Source organism: Arvicola amphibius, chromosome 3, assembly GCF_903992535.2.
Source record: "Arvicola amphibius chromosome 3, mArvAmp1.2, whole genome shotgun sequence".
NCBI lineage: Eukaryota > Metazoa > Chordata > Mammalia > Rodentia > Cricetidae > Arvicola > Arvicola amphibius.
In genome coordinates this window covers 125,067,396-125,081,568 of record NC_052049.1, presented here as the reverse complement: position 1 = coordinate 125,081,568, position 14,173 = coordinate 125,067,396, and the positions used below count along the sequence as shown (strand labels likewise).

General features: G+C 45.7%; 2 protein-coding genes across 3 annotated transcripts in view; both read right to left on the bottom strand.

The window, feature by feature from the left end:
- Positions 1–6,318, bottom strand: part of Snupn (snurportin 1) — a 30,116-nt gene extending 23,798 nt beyond the window's left edge. The window contains exon 1 of one of the 2 annotated variants that reach the window (XM_038324181.1): positions 6,276–6,318. Coding sequence is in view for 1 of the 2 variants with exons in the window: in XM_038324182.1 (XP_038180110.1) it covers positions 6,084–6,108 (25 nt within the window). In the remaining variant the exon portion in view is untranslated. Of the gene's footprint in view, positions 1–6,083; positions 6,252–6,275 lie in introns of those variants that run through there. The other variant, XM_038324182.1, reaches the window with a different exon arrangement.
- Positions 6,319–11,487: 5,169 nt separating this feature from the next.
- Imp3 (IMP U3 small nucleolar ribonucleoprotein 3) lies at positions 11,488–12,438 on the bottom strand. The gene has a single exon (XM_038322855.1). The coding sequence runs from the start codon at positions 12,347–12,349 to the stop codon at positions 11,795–11,797; it is 555 nt and encodes a 184-aa protein (XP_038178783.1). The 5' UTR covers positions 12,350–12,438; the 3' UTR covers positions 11,488–11,794.
- Between the last annotated feature and the right edge of the window lie 1,735 nt (positions 12,439–14,173).

Sequence of the window (14,173 nt, the reverse complement as noted above, 5' to 3'; positions counted from 1 at the left end):
CACAATAAGCTACCCCTAACATCTGGTGATATGAATGAGCATCTTAACTTAGTTCCTAAATAGTTCTAAAGAGCCATTACTCAATAACAAATATAATTTTGATGATATTTTTGTTCATTTTTCACCATGTAAAATCCTGGCTGGCTTCAAACTCACATAGACTTGCTCTCACCTCTGTCCCCAGGTAGAGAAAGAAGCAAGCAAGCAAGCAAGCAAGAAAGAGAGAGAGAGGGGAAGGGAGGGAAAGAGTGAAGGACGGAGGGAGACAGCGGGGGAGGGAGGGACAGGGGAAGAAAGAAAGAAAGAAGCCTGGAGGTGGTGGTGGTACACGTCTTTAATCCCAGCACTCGGAGACAGAGGCAGGTGGATCTTTGTGAGTTCAAGGCTAGCCTGAGCTAGTTCCAGGACAGGCTCCAAAGCTACAGAGAAACCCTGTCTCGAAAAACAAAAACAAACAAAAAAACAAAAAGGTGTGGTAGCCCACTCCTATAATACCAATGCTTGGGAAGTGGAAGCAGGTAATCAGGAGCTCAGGGCTATTCTCAGCCTTAGACAAAGTTTAAGGCAAGCCTCTGCTATATGAGACCCTGCTTCAATAAACAAAAACAGAGCCAGGTATGGTGACACACACCTTTAATCCCAGCAGAGGCAGAGGCAAGCAGATCTCTGAATTTGAAGCCAGCCTGGTCTACAAAGCAAGTCCCAGGACAGTTACGGCTACACAGAGGAAACCCTGTCTCAAAAAACAAACAAAAGGGCTGGAGAGACGGCTCAGTGGTTAAGAGCGCTGCCTGCTCTTCCAGAGGTCCTGAATTCAATTCCCAGCAACCACATGGTGGCTCCCAACCATCTGTAATGAGATCTGGATCTAGTGCCCTCTTCTGGCCTGCTGGCTCCAGAACACTGTATACATAATAAATAAATCTTTAAAACAAACAAACAAACAAAAAAGAACTAAAAAAAATTAACCACCAAACCCAAAAAGACAAATCTCTCCCAATCAATCCATAGGTTGATGAAATGGACAGTACTCAAAAGAACAAACACAAATGGCCAATTAGCATTTTTTCAAATGTTCAACAGGGGCCAGTAAGATAGCCCACAAGGTAAAGACATTTGCTCCCAGACCTGGGGACATGAGTCTGATCCCTGGTGAAAGGAGAGAACCAATTCCCAAATGTTGTCCTCTTGCCTGCACACGCAAGCTGTGGCATGCGTGCACACACAATAAATAAGTGTAGTTTTTAAAAACTGTTCAACATCAGAGAAATGCAAATTAAAACCAATTTGAGGGGCTGCAGAGATGGCTCAGCAGTTAAGAGCACATGTTCTTGCAGAGGACCCAGGTTCAGTGGTGCACACACACACACATGCAAACAAATGCTCATACAAATTAAACAAAAAAATTAATTAAAAGAACACTCTGGCCGGGCGGTGGTGGCGCACGCCTTTAATCCCAGCTCTCGGGAGGCAGAGGCAAGCGGATCTCTGTGAGTTCGAGACCAGCCTGGTCTACAAGAGCTAGTTCCAGGACAGGCTCCAAAGCCACAGAGAAACCCTGTCTCGAAAAACAAAAAACAAAAAACAAACAAAAAGAACACTCTGCTATTCATCTCACCACAATCAGAATGGTTATTATAAGAAAATAAATGACAAGTGCTAGAAAGGATGTGGGGAAATATGAACTTATATTTACTGCTGGCGGAGTCTAGTCTAGTTCAGCTATTATGAATATAACTAGGGATGTTTCTAAAAAAGTTAAAAATAGAACTACGATATTATCCAGCAATACCACTTGTCCTAGCTAATTCTATGTCAACTATGACAAAAGCTAGAGTTGATTCGGAACAAAGAACCTCAATTAAGAAAATGTCCCATGGAGCTGGAGAGATGGATCAGCATTTAAGAGCACGAGTTGTTCTTCCAGAGGACCCAGATTCAATTTCCAGCACCCATATGGCAGTTCACAACTGTCTGTAATTCCAGTTCCAGGGAATCTGACACCTTCACACAGGCAAAACATGAATGCACATAAATTAAAAAAGAAAAAGAAAATGTCCATGGACTGGAAAGATGGCTCAGCAGTTAAGAGCACTTACTGCTCTTGCAGGAGACCTGGGTTTAACTGACAGCACCCACATGGCAGCTCACAACAGCCCGAAACTCCAACTCCAGGGCCCAGTGCCTTCTTCTGACTTCCAAGGACTCCTGCACTCATTTGGTGTATAAACAAACATATGCTTAGGCACATATAGACCCCCCCCCCAAAATAAAGTAAGTACTTAAAAAATTTAAAAAATAAATTTAAAAAATAAAGTAAGAAAACGTCCCCCAAATGCCGGGTGTGGTGACACATGAGGTGACATCACTTGAGAGGCAGAAGCAGGCAGATCTCTATGAGTTCGAGGTCAGCCTAGTCTACACAGAGAGTTCCAGGACAGCTAGGGCTACAAAGAAAGACTATCTCAAACAGATGAAAGGAAGGGAGGAAGGGAAGGAGGGAAGGAAGGAGAGAGGGGGAGGGAATTCCCCTAGCCTAGTCGATTGACAGGTAAGAAAGCCTCTAGGTTCCTGCCCTGACTTCCTCAGTAAAAGACTGTTACCTGAAATTGTAAACTCTTTTCTCCTTAAGTTGCTTTTGGTTATAATGTTTTATCATAGAAATAAAAAGCTGTTGGGCAGTGGTGGTGCACGCCTTTAATCCCAGCACTCGGGAGACAGAGGCAGGTGGATCTCTGTGAGTTCGAGGCCAACCTGGTGTCTACAAGAGCTAGTTCTAAGACAGACTCCAAAGCTACAAAGAAACTGTCTCAAAAAAACAAAAAAAAAGATAAGAAAAGAAAAAAAAAAGCTAACTAAGACACCACTCCTGAGAATATACCCAAGGACTCTATTAGCTACTCCAGAGAAACACGCACATCTACGTCTATTGCTGCATTAGTCACAATAGCAAGGAAAAAGGAAATAGAACCAGCTTAGATAGTCAACAGAAGAGATAATGAAAATGCAGCATACAATAGTCAGGTATAGCACATCTTTAATCTTGGGAGAGAAAGATAGACAGATCTTGTGAGTTTCAGTCCAGTCAGGGTTAACATGAGACCCTGGGGAGAGAGAGAGAGAGAGAGAGAGAGAGAGAGAGAGAGAGAGAGAGAGAGAGAGAGAGAGAGAGAGAGAGAATATGGCATACATTTAGCTATAAAGACTGAAGTCTGAAGGAAAATGGATGGATCTGGAAAGCAAAATTTTAAGTAAGCAATGAAGACTTAGTAAGATAAAAATTGCATGCTATCTGTCATATGTGGATGCTAACTTAATATTTGTTTTTTTAATTAATTTATTTATTTATTATGTATACAATATTCTGTCTGTGTGTATGCCTGCAGGCCAGAAGAGGGTACCAGACCTCATTACAGATGGTTGTGAGCCACCATGTAGTTGTTGGGAATTGAACTCAGGACCTTTGGAAGAGCAGGCAATGCTCTTAACCTCTGAGCCGTCTCTCCAGCCCAACTGTTAATATTTGTATATAAGTAAATAAAAGGATATGGAGATGGGTATAGGTAATTGAACTAGATAATAGCTCATAAGAGGGAAGCAAGATGTGTTGAAAAATGTGTTTGGGAGGGGAGCTACAAAGATGGCTCAGCAGTTGAGAGCACTGGCTTCACGTGACGCATAGTGGCGCATCTCTTTGGTTCCAATACTTGGGAGGTAGAGGCAGGTGTGTTCTGTGAACTCAAGGACCAGTCCAGTCTACAAAGCTTTTTCTTGCTCCCCACCCTGAGACAGGGTTTCTCTGGCTGTCCTGGAATTTGCTTTGTAGTTTGCAGACCAGGCTGGCCTCAAACTCACAGAGATCCACTCCACGTGCCTCTGCCTCCTAAATGCTAGGATTAAAGGTATGCACCAGCACCACCCAGCTACAAAGTAAGTCTTAAGACAGACAGACCCTGTCTCAAACCAAACAAACAAAACTGATCTTTTAAAGGTCCCAAGTTCCCAGCAGCCACATGGTAACTCACAGCCATCTGTAACTCCAGTTCCAAAGATCTAATGTCCTCTTCTGCTCTCTAAGGGCACCAGGCATGCTATTGCTGCACATATATACATACAGGCAAAAACACTCACACACAGGGAATGGGAAATAAAGATAGATCTTTGTAAGGGAGGACAGGACAAAAAAGAACATAGATGACATGAACACAGAAAGAAGGCTGGGAGAAAAGCACTGGGGAGAGGGTGTGTGGAATGGGTGGGAAGAGACATAAAAAGATTTTGTCTGAATATGTCACAATTATACCTAATTCTTTGTTAATAACAAGTGAATAAATACATAAATGATAAAAATGTGGTAGCCAGGTGCAGAAGTGCACACAGCACCACAGCACCCAGGATACTGCAAATTCAAGGTCAGGCTGGTCTATATATTGAGTTCCAAGCCAGACAGGAAAAAATTAAGGAGGCCATGTCCCAAAACAAAAACAAAACTGTGATGAGTCAGGCCTGTAATCTCATAATCTCAGCTACTCCTCAGGGTAAGAAAGAGGATGACAAGTTAAAGGCCTGGCTGGGCTCCAGAATAAGCTCACAACCAGCCTGGGTAACCTGGCACGACCTTATCTTAGGAAAAAGAAAGGAAAGGAAAGAAAAGGAAAGAGAAAATTAGGTGGGACCAGGCTCACTAATGCCTAAAATCCCAGCACAAGGGGATGAAGGCAGGAAAGGAGGATCAGCAGTTCAAGGCCAGCCACAAATACATAGGGAATTCTAGATAAGTATGGGACTATTGAGACCCCCACCTCAAAAAACAAATGGGCTGTAGAGATGGCTCAGGGGTTAGAAGCACTTGTCATCCCTGCAGAGGAAGTGGATTCAATTCCTGGCACCAATATTGTGGCTCACAACGAATTTGAGGCCGTCTTCTGGCCTCTCCAGGCAAGCACATAGTGCACATACATATAGTTACAAATCTTTTTTAAAGGGGGTAGCTGGAATTACAGCTCAATAGAGAAGTGTTTCCATTGCATGCAATGCTCCTGGTTCAATTTACAGTTCTTCAATCCCAGCTGGCTTTGTAGCTCAGTGTCAGTGTTTGGCTTTGATTGGCCAGGAGGGTGGAGTGAGGTTAATACACGTGGATTCACCACTTTAACCATTTAAGTACACAGTTCTGCAGTGGGGAGTAACTTTACATTGTTACCAACTGTTTCCAGCTTGCAAAATTAACCTTCTAGCTGGTTGTGGTAGCCTTGCCCACATTATCCAAAACCTGGAAGGTTGAGACAGGAGGATTTCACCAAGTTCCAATCAGCCTGAGCTACAGAATAAAACTATCTCATTAAAAAGGAGGAAGGAGAGACAGGATGTAGGGTGGGAGAGTACTGCAGAGATGGCTCAGCTTTTCAGCTATTAGGTTAAGAGTACTGGCTGCTCTTCCAGAGGACCCGGGTTCCACATAGTGGTTACTGAGCATCTGTAAAGTAGTTCCGGGAACTGGAGCCCTCTTCTTTTCCCCCAGCAGTGCACCCATGTGGCGCACAGACATGCAAGCAAAACAACCCATATACGTTTTCTTTTAAATGTGCATACGTGACACATAAAAATAAACAGGGGAGAAAAAAAGGATGGGAATATACCTCCGTTGGTACAGCACTTGCCCAGTATGCACCGAATTTGCACCAGGCCTTGGGTTTGAAACCCAGGAAGAAAAAAGAAAAAAAAAAAAAAAAAGAAAGAAAGACAGCAAGCTGCATTTCTATATTCTTAAGACATTAAGAGTGCTTCTTTTAGAAAATGTGTTAAGTGACATACTATCAGTGTGAATTTAAGGTTGTGTATTTGTGATACACCGTATTAGGATAATTACTGAGCTCCCCCTGCAAGGTATCCCCAATAGTATGCCACTGAAACCGTCCCTAACGGTACACGAGAGGGTGGCACACGCCTGCAATGGCACACGGAAGCCTCTTCCCTAGTCCGACAGATGCTCCCTCAAGGCGGCCGTGGCCTCTGCCGTCCTCCCAGTCACTATCCTCCTCACTGTCTCTCTCTAGAAATGGGGTCATCAGTCTCTAGCTCACCCTGCCACACAATAATATTCCTCATGAGTTCAGGTCAGATTCCCTGGCATACAACGGCAGAAATATGGCCAAACCCGACATCCTAGACTGGTTAGCCTCTCCGGGTAGCGACTGGAAAGGCAAAGTCCTGGGCGATCGGAAGAAGTTACAGCTAAGTCGCATGAAGCGGACAAGGCCAAACTCAAGACTTACCGCACCGATGAGCCAGTCTCGCACGCCGCCTCCGCCTCTGCGAACTGACCAATTAGCTGCCCTAGCGGAGTTAGACCCGCCCGCTTTAGGATTGGCACACCAAACTTCCGGTTCCGCCTACCGTGGTGCATCGCGGGAGTTGAGTGGCGACATGCCATTACTTCCGCCCTGAGTACGGGATTGGTGTTCATAGGCTGGGAAGGGCTAACAGATTTGGTTTGGTGTTTGTTCCCGACTCTGCGTAGATGGTTAGCGATGCGGAGGCTTCACTCCTGAGCGCAAACTTATCCCAGGTACTTGGGCCAACAAAGCCTGACTTCGTGGCCGTCACCTCTCCGGATTTGCCCAAGCTCTAGCACTGCGCCCACAGCTTGCCTTTGTCTTTCCTGTGTGGTTTTCTGAATGGCATTCAAGTTTCAAAGTAAAAGACGTTCTTTCCCCATTCTCCCTTCTAACTGCGTGGAAAGGAACCTGGCTTGGATCTTGTTAGTTAGCGTTCAGAGATCCTAATAAAACCAATAAACAGTGTCTGCACGATAAGATTATTGCTAGGGTGTAAAATTAAAAACCCCTCTGGAGCTCGAGGCCAGCCTGGGCTACAGAGCAAGTTTCAGCTCCAAAGCTACAGAGAAACCCTGTCTCGAAAAACCACCCCCCCCCAAAAAAAAAATCAAACAAACAAAAAACTTCACCGCGACTTGCTTCTTATCGAATGCTTAGAATGAGCCAGATGGATTGCTTTACCTAATTTACTCTTCAGTGAACAGGAGTCTGCCTCTGGGGATGTATCTCCATATGGTGTTTTCTAGCATGCACTAACGCCTGCATTCTACCCCCAAGACCACATAAATTTGTAGTGGCACCTACCTGTAATCCCAGCATCAAGAGGTAGGCAGGTAGAAGCAGGAAGAACAGAAGTTTAAGTTCATCCTCCACTACATAGCGATCTAGAAGCCAGTCTGGGCTACATGAGACCCACTCTCTGTAGGTTTTGGGGTTTGTTTTGCTGTTTTTCGAGTAAGGGTTTCTCTGTTAACAGCCCTGGCTGTCCTTGAACTTTCTATATAGACCAGGCTGGTCTCTAACTCTGCCTCCCAAATGCTGGGATTAAGGGTGTGCACCACCACACAGCTCTTGATAAAGTTTTAATTTGCTGAATGTTTGACTGCTACAGAACTAAGTTACCCATTACTATCATAACTATACAACAGAAACAAGCTATTAAAAGTTGGTACATGTTGAGTCTGAGAAATCCAAGATGAGGACTGGAGAGATGACTCAGCTATTAAGAGCATCTGTTGCTCTTGCAAAGAAGTCTCAGGTTTAATTCCGAGCACTTACAAGGCAGCTCACATTGCCAGCAAAACATGCAAAATTAGAAAAAAAAAAAAAAAAGATGCTTATCTCTTGGATATATAACACCATCCATTTGCATGGGAGCTCCAGGCACCCAAAATTGCACTGGGACCATTTTAAAATTTTTCTTTATTTGATGAATATTAAAATCCTGCATTCAATATTAGAAGCTTACAGAATGTAAAACATAAACTTGGCCCATCCTCAAAAAGAAGGGACAAAAATATCACTGGGTGGTGGTGGCACACACCTTTAATCCCAGCACTTGGGGGGCAGAGACAGGCGGATCTCTGTGAGTTCGAGGCCAACCTGATCTACAGAGATAGTTACAAGACATCCAGGACTTTTTAAAAAAAAAAAAGAAAAAGGTGATGGGGAATGATCGATCGGCAGTTAAAATTAACCAGACTAGCTTTAATAAAGAATATTCAACTTTAATAAAGGGGAAGAGGGGGAACTTACAAAACCAGGGTTCCAGCGATTCAGGAGCACAGGAAACAAAGAGGAGGAAACACATATGGGTGTTTTATAGGCTAATTGGGACCCCGGGGGAGACCCACCTTATACAGCACATGATTGGCTAAAGTCCCCCATCAAAAAGGTGACAAAATATACACATATAAAAATAGAAAAATAACCAGGAATCAGGTTGTGGGGACCCTGGACTGTAACCCTAGGACTTGGGAGGTGAAGGCAGGAGGATAGGTATTCAGCCTGGGCCACGTGGGATCCTGTCTCAAAACTGACAAAAATTCTAAGTGAAAATGTTTGGACCCACCCAACTTTAGATTTTTTTGCTTTTATTTTAAGATAGGGTCTAGTTCTATAGCCTAGACTGAACTCAAAAGTGCTTGTATAGCCTTAGCTGGCCTCAGATTCTCCTGCCTCCATGACCCAAGAGCTGGGACTGCAGGTGTGTGCTACCACACCTGGCTTCAGCTTCAACCTTGACGTTGTTGGGGATTCAACAGAGAAGACTGCTCAGACATGGGTTTAAACCAATAGAAGGTGTTTATTAGCCCACCAGCGACCACACTGGGCGCTTGGGATGCCAGTTTAGCCCCAAGCCTTTCTCAGGGAGAGCTTTTAAACACAAAACCATACTCTGGGCTGACACACTTCAGTTAACAAGAACAGTTAGCCAGAGGTGGAACTACTGAGTTCAAGGCCATTTCTCTGTTCTTTCAGCAGCGGTGAGAGTTGAGACAGGGTTTCTCTGTGTAACCCTTCCTGTCCTGGAATTTGCTCTGTAGACCAGACTGGCCTCGAACTCCTGCCTCTGCCTCCTGAGTGCTGGAATCAAAGGACTGTGCCACCACTGCCCAGCTCCAGTTCTGTTCCTACCACCGCATACTGCTCCCCAGAGGTGTGTCTTCTTTTTGATACTTGATCTTACCTCTACCTCTCCCAGATGTGTACGTACTTCTCTCTACCACTGTTCTGGTTTTTTGTTTGGTTTTTTTTTGTTTGTTTTTTGTTTTTTTTAATTAAAAATTTCCACCTCGGAGCCGGGCGGTGGTGGCACACGCCTTTAATCCCAGCACTCGGGAGGCAGAAGCAGGCGGATCTCTGAGTTTGAGGCCAGCCTGATCTACAAGAGCTAGTTTCAGGACAGGCTCTAGAAACTACAGGGAAACCCTGTCTCGAAAAACAAAAAAAAAAAAAAAAAAGAAAAAGAAAAAATTTTCCACCTCAGGCTGGAGAGATGGCTCAGAGGGAGCATTGCCTGCTCTTCCAAAGGTCCTGAGTTCAATTCCCAGCAACCACATGGTGGCTCACAACCATCTGTAATGAGGTCTGGCGCCCTCTTCTGGCCTGCAGGCATACACACAGACAGAATATTGTATACATATTAAATAAACAAATGTTAAAAAAAAAATTTCCACCTCCTCCCCTCCTCCCATTTCCCTCCCCCTCCCTCTCCACTACCACTGTTCTGAAATGGTCTCCTGTAACCCAGTCTGGGCTCAAATTTCTGATCCTTCAGCCTTCACTTCCCAGGTGGTGGTATTAAAGGCACACAACACCACATCAACCTCTGTGTGTTTGTGTGGGGAGGCATTTTGCTTGCAAGTATGTCTATGTGCCGTTTCATGCCTGGAGGACTCTGGAGTCCTTGGAACTGTTGTAGTTTCTGGAAAAACAGCTAGTACCCTTGACTGCCGAGTCACCTCTTCAACCTTTTGTTTTGTTTTTTGAGACAGTCTGGCTGAGTAGCCATGGCTGACCCCAAACTTGCAGTGTTCCTCCTCTCATTGCCTCCCAGATACTTAGTGGACACCACACCAGCTCTGCCTCACTTTTTATACAGCATCCTGCTGAGACCAGTCATTGCCTACTATTGCTACTGGCTTGGAAACTCAAGCTGAGACTCTCACATACCTTTTAAAAGCTGGCTATGCTGACACCGGCCGTCTCTTAAAAGGGAGCATCCTAATACATTTATCATGCAATCAAATACTCTGACCCATCTTCCATTATCTGAAAAGTGGAAAGTAACTGGTCTATTTAAATAGGTTGTTGGAAAGGTTATATAGGTTAATACATATTACCTACTTAAAACTGGGTCTAATATTTGGAAGCACCTCATGGTACTTTCCGGTTTTTGTTTGCTTGTTTTAATTTATTTTGTGTGAATACACAAGACACACCACACATGGGCTCTGTATTCTGTCTGGGCTAAAACTTGATTCTCTCTTCACCAATTCTATTGCTTTATTTTGTTCTTTGCTTATTTTGTGGAGGAGTCAGTTGTCTCCTTCCAGCATGTGGATTCTAGGAAGAAACTCAGGTTGTCAGGCTGAGCAGCAAGAACCTTCTCCCACTGAGCCATCTTATCTGGCACATTAATGCCTCCACCTAGTGAAGTAGAGAAAGCACATAAAATCTAAGCCTTGTCGGCCGGTGGTGGTACACGCCTTTGATCCCAGCACTCAGGACAACCAGGGATATTCAGTGAGACCCTGTCTCAAAAAACAAACAAAAAAAAAAAATCCTAAACTTTATCAGTGCACACTGTAATCCCAGCACTAGAGACGCTGAGGCAGGAGGATCACTTCAAGTTCCAGACCTGCCTTAGTTTATATCAAAACCTGTGTAAAAAATAAAACACTGGGCTGAAGAGATGGCTCAGAGGTTAAGAGAACTGACTGATGTTCCAAAGGTCCTGAGTTCAATTCCCAGCAACCACATGACAACACACCCATCTATACTGAGATCTGGTGCCCAGAACACTATACATAAGTTTTTAAATAAAAAATAAATAAAAAAACTTTCACCCCTAAAATTAACTTAATATGATGGGCTCTGTATTCCGTCTGGGCTAAAACTTGATTCTCTCTTCACCAATTCTATTGCTTTATTTTGTTCTTTGCTTCGTTTTTGCAGTAGGGGTTAACACCGAACCCATGACCTTGCACATAAGACTAAAGACAGATTTTACCACTCCTAAGAACATCTGTTTTCAGGAACCTCCCGGGTCACTTCTAACCACTAGCTGGCCAAGCTACAGGGCAAACAAACACTCCAGGCCTTTAATATGGTATTTCCTGGGGCTGGACTAGCAACAGGAAGTCTTGTGGATAAAAGCTCTGCCAAAAGATTCATTCCGAGAAAAGGGCTGGTGACAAATCTGCTCAGCTTGTCCAACACCGTGCAGCCTCCACGTGAGGTTCGCGGCAGACCTCACGCCTACAATCCCATTTCCATTCTTAGGGTTCATGAGCTTGCACGATCAATAGATATGGCTAGATAGAAACCTACGTAAAAAGACAAATATTTACACATAACAAGGTGGTAGGGGCATTTATTGGCATAAGTTAAAGATTTCTTTAAATGAGAGAGCGAACACTTAACATTCAAGTTGCACCACTTTATATGTAAAAACAAAAACAAAGAGACTTAACCCTAATTCTCCATCTGTACAGTCCTATTTCAAGACGATAAAGCAAAGGAGGAAAGGGGTAACGTCCTGCTTCTGCACCACCAAGTTTAAGGCACTAGCAGCTAACAATCCCCAGTGCAATACAAAACTGCTTCTCACTGACTCCTAAGACAGTCATTTAATTATCAGTTCAAATTCGAAGAAAATTTCCCGGAACGTAAAGGGCGATTCCTCCCATCCCCGGGTCAGTGACCTGTAGTTGCCAAGGGGAGAATCCTCGCTAGGCATCCAGATCAAAGTCATCGCGTTCCTCATTGTACTCCAGCACGTGCCGCTTAATCTTGGACGAGTCCACCCAAGTGACAAAGTCCTCCATGCTGCGAGTGACGAGAAAGGCGGGATCGGTGACCACGTCAGGGCCGACGCGAACATGACCCTGCTCCACAAAGGCCACTGCAGCCTGGAGGTGCTGCGCCATGCGGAGCTTGAGGAGCAAAGTGGGCAGGCGGCGGCGGCAGAAGGACGAGGCTGTGACGGAGTCGCAGAGTTCGAGCGAGCCGCGCGTGGGCACCAGGCCGAGGGCGTAGAGCTTGTCCAACAGCGCCGCCGTGGCGCGCACGCGGAACGGGTCGCGTTCGGGGAGGTCGCGCAGGCGCCGCGCCAGCTCGCGCACGGCGCGGCTCAGCTGGTTGTAGCGCGTGTACTCCTCGCGCCGCTGGAGCCCGTACCGCCGCAGCACGCGCAGCTCGTGAAGGTTATGGTCGGTGACCTCCCAGTTCAGGAAGTCTACCTGCTTCAGCAGCTTCTGCTCGTGGAACTTGAGCTTCCGCACCATCGTGGAAAGAGCCCGAGAAAGCTGAAAGCACGCAGAGAACGCAACACAACTTCCGCCTCGGCGCGGGAAGACCCCCGCCGCCCACGCCTCTGAGCCAATAAAAAAGAAAGCTGAAGACCACGCCCCCATTCCATTTTTCATTGGTCCAACTCGGAACTTCCTGTCGGGGGAAAGGCCAGAGGGAGGTCGGGAGGGCGTGTCCTGCGAAGCCGGTTGCTCCTCGTAGCCGCGGGTGGGGTGGGGCGGGGACGGGGCTGTCACGTCGCCTAGTTCTTCCACGATTTTATCTCAGGCACCTGTCTTTGGTGACTCCGAAGAAAGTTCCCCTCAAGAGCTGCAAACGTCAGTTTCGGGAGAGCGGAGTGACTGATTTTGAGGGGATTTACTCTGCTAAAAGATGTGGTTAGAACTGTGCGAACTTCTCCGCGCCAGCGGTCCCTAGGACTGGCCAAAAGCCCCACCCCGGCCAGCATCGAGTCTGTCACTAGGCTAGGAAAGGAATTCTCTCCTTACCAAATAGTACTGAGCAGCGCCAAACCTATGGCATGCCCGTTTCCTGGTCGTTTCCTAGACGCATGGAATCAAGGTGGGAAGCAGCCCTGACATCTAGCTTTTACTTTTTTGAGACAGTGTGTCTCTCCCTAGGTAGCCCAGGCCAGCCACGAATTCGCCATAATCCAACCGGTCTCAGTCTTCCAGAACGCTGAGATTACCAGCATGGGCCACTACGGTCATCATATTTTATTGAGAGACAGGGTCTTTCTATGTAGCCCTGCCTGTCCTGGTACTCTTTAGGTACACCAGGCTCGTCTCTAACCCAGAGATCCCACCCATTTCTGCCTCCCGAATGGTGGAATAAAAGGCTTGCTTCACTACTCCCGTTTCTTATTTTACAGGCGATTCTATGTTACTCGGGTAAATCCGGAGGTTCTGTGTTTCTGACAGTCCTCAGTGGTAAATGATGCCCACCGAATATGAGAAACTCGGTGTAAATATAAGTCCTAGTCCTTTCGTGTGAAAATACCTTGTCTGGCAAGTTTGTTTGACACCCCCAAGCTCCAGAAGATCTTCCAGCACAGTTGATGTCTGAAATCACAGAAGCAGAACTAAGATAAAAAAAAATTTCTACTGAACCCCGACCCTGACAGGTCCTTTCCCCTTCAAGTCCCACCAAATCTCAAGCTCTGATGCCATCCCACCCTGACAGGTCCCTTCAAACCCCACCAAACCTCACCCTTTGATGCCATGGCACACAATCCCCATTTCCCAGGTGAGGTTGTTGTCCCTCATCTTTATCAAAGAATAGTCTGCATCGGTTAAGGTTTGGTTTCCAGGTCTGCTCAGATCTAGCATCTCTGGCACAGAAACCTCAAAGGGGTTTCATTGGGGTTGCAATATTAGCCCTTTCCCTGGTCTCTCTCCTCTCCTGTCTTCTCCTTCTCTCCTCCTTCTCCAAATCCCTGAACTTGCAACCATCCTAACAGTCAATGGATGGACTCTGTTTGATGTCGGTCTAAGCGATCCATGCATGAAAGTTCCAGGGACAGACCAGTTCACTGTTCTTGAAGCCCAGAGAGATACTCCCTGCCCCCCTTTCCTTCCGTCGTTCTCAGGGCCTGGAATAAAAAGCTCTGTACAAATGTGGTACAGACAGACATGTACACCAAGTCAGTATACACTCTTAACTGCTGAGCTAGCTCCATCTACAGTCATCCCAGCCCTATAAGGAAATACACTCCAAGCTTTTTATAGATTCTAAAGGAAGTTGAAGTAATCGGCTTAGCAGTTAAAAAAAAAAAAAAAAAACACACGCTTGTCCCAGGC